This window comes from Sus scrofa, chromosome 2 (genome assembly GCF_054392235.1).
Source record: "Sus scrofa isolate SSC_HxYL_T2T_F1_AM1 chromosome 2, Sscrofa_HxYL_maternal_Yorkshire_Landrace_v2.0, whole genome shotgun sequence".
NCBI lineage: Eukaryota > Metazoa > Chordata > Mammalia > Artiodactyla > Suidae > Sus > Sus scrofa.
This window is the reverse complement of record NC_139384.1, coordinates 72,056,975-72,058,866: the sequence shown is the minus strand read 5'-3', so window position 1 is coordinate 72,058,866 and position 1,892 is coordinate 72,056,975. Positions and strand designations below refer to the sequence as shown.

Sequence of the window (1,892 nt, the reverse complement as noted above, 5' to 3'; positions counted from 1 at the left end):
GTACAGAGGCCAGAATTCAATCAACAGATGGTACTAAGTAGGGGATTGTCTTTAATTCAAAGGACACCTTTGTAATGAAATAAGTAAAATGTTAGGAACAGGACATGAACAGGAGGGATTCTCTGTACACTCAAGTTGTAGCTATAGGAGGGGGGCCACCTTGTCCCTCAAATCCTCTGACACTGTCTCTCATCACTCCTTCTCTTACTCATTCCTCTTCCCCACGAGCTTCCTTGCTTGAGTCTTCACATATCAAACAAGCATCTTCCTCATGTCCTTTGTAGTGGCCCATCCCTCTGCCAGGCACATACTTCTGATACTATACTAGTTCTTTCTCTCTCTTTCTTAAAGTCTGTGTTCAAATACAACTTTGTTTGCAGACATTGTTTGAACATTCTGCACAAAAATAGCACTTCTTACCACTCTCCCCTTTTACCTGGTTTTCTTTTCAAAATTCATGCTTCAGAACATCTTTCATCTTCTGGGATAATATGTAATGTTGTTGTTTGAATAGCATCTTTCAAATAGTTAAGGGAATCTATCATCCTATAATCATTCTCAAAGAGAAGAGGAAGTGTATTTTTTTTAGCACTATATATTCCCTTTATTTGCTTGGAACATGGTTGGTATTCAATATATATTTCTTTTTCTCCTGAATAAATGAACAATGAAGAAATTTATTGGTGGAAGCAATGATTTCTTCCACTCAAGATATAGTTCTCAAATGCATGCTAAGAATGGACAAAAATTCATAGTCCGAGATGAAGCAGAATATCTTCAAGAAGACATTATCTATACATAAAATATTAATATAATTTTCCTGACAGCAAAATAGAAAGTGAAGTATTTCAGCTATGTGAGTTATGTCAGCTTAGGTGAAAATTATGTTATCTTCCTTTTTTCCCAATAGGGGCTTCTATCCCATGGAAACGAGGAACAATACACACATTTCAAAATTTCTTCTTCTGGGACTTTCAGAGGAACCAGAACTACAGCCTTTTATATTTGGGCTTTTCCTCTCCATGTACCTGATCACTGTGTTTGGGAACCTGCTCATCATCCTGGCTGTCAGCTCTGACTCCCACCTCCATTCACCCATGTACATTTTTCTCTCCAACCTGACCCTTATAGACATCTGTTTCACCTCTACCACCATCCCAAAGATGCTATGGAACATTCACAACAAGAGCAAAGTTATAACCTTTGATGGCTGCATCACCCAGATGTATTTTCACATACTGTTTGCAGGCTTAGATGATGCTCTCCTGAGTGTGATGGCCTATGACAGGTTTGTGGCCATCTGCCACCCCCTGCACTACATGAGCATAATGAACCCTGGACTCTGTGGACTGTTGGTTCTGATCTCCTGGATAATGATGGCCATGTATTCCTTGTTACACACCTTAATGGTATCACGATTGTCCTTCTGTCCAGATTTGGAAATCCCCCACTTTTTCTGTGAACTCAATCAGATGGTACAACTTGCCAGTTCTGATACATTTCTTAATAACCTGGTGATGTATTTTGCAGCTCTCCTTATGAGCATTGGTCCTTTTGCTGGTATCCTTTACTCTTACTTGAAAATATTTGCTTGCATTCATAGAATCTCATCAGCTCAGGGGAAGTATAAAACATTTTCTACCTGTGTGTCTCACATTTCCATTGTCATTTTGTTTTATTGTACAGGCCTAAGTGTATACCTTAGCTCTGCTGCTACCCACAGCTCACACTCAAGTGCAACTGCCTCAGTGATGTACACTGTGATCACACCCATGCTGAACCCCTTCATCTACAGTCTGAGAAATAAAGACATAAAGAATGCACTGAAGAGATTCTATTTGATGCAAGGTATAAAATGGACAATTATCCTGGGTGTGATGAAATGCCCTTGA

General features: G+C 39.3%; 1 protein-coding gene across 1 annotated transcript; it reads left to right on the top strand.

Annotated features, from left to right (window-relative positions):
• The first annotated feature begins 923 nt into the window (after positions 1-923).
• LOC110258517 (olfactory receptor-like protein OLF4) lies at positions 924-1,892 on the top strand. Its single transcript, XM_021081767.2, has one exon. It carries the CDS (start codon positions 924-926, stop codon positions 1,890-1,892), a length of 969 nt encoding a protein of 322 aa, XP_020937426.2.

Excerpts from the sequence above, each read along its gene's own strand:
- LOC110258517 (XM_021081767.2), top strand. The coding sequence starts at position 924 with ATGGAAACGAGGAACAATACACACATTTCAAAATTTCTTCTTCTGGGA.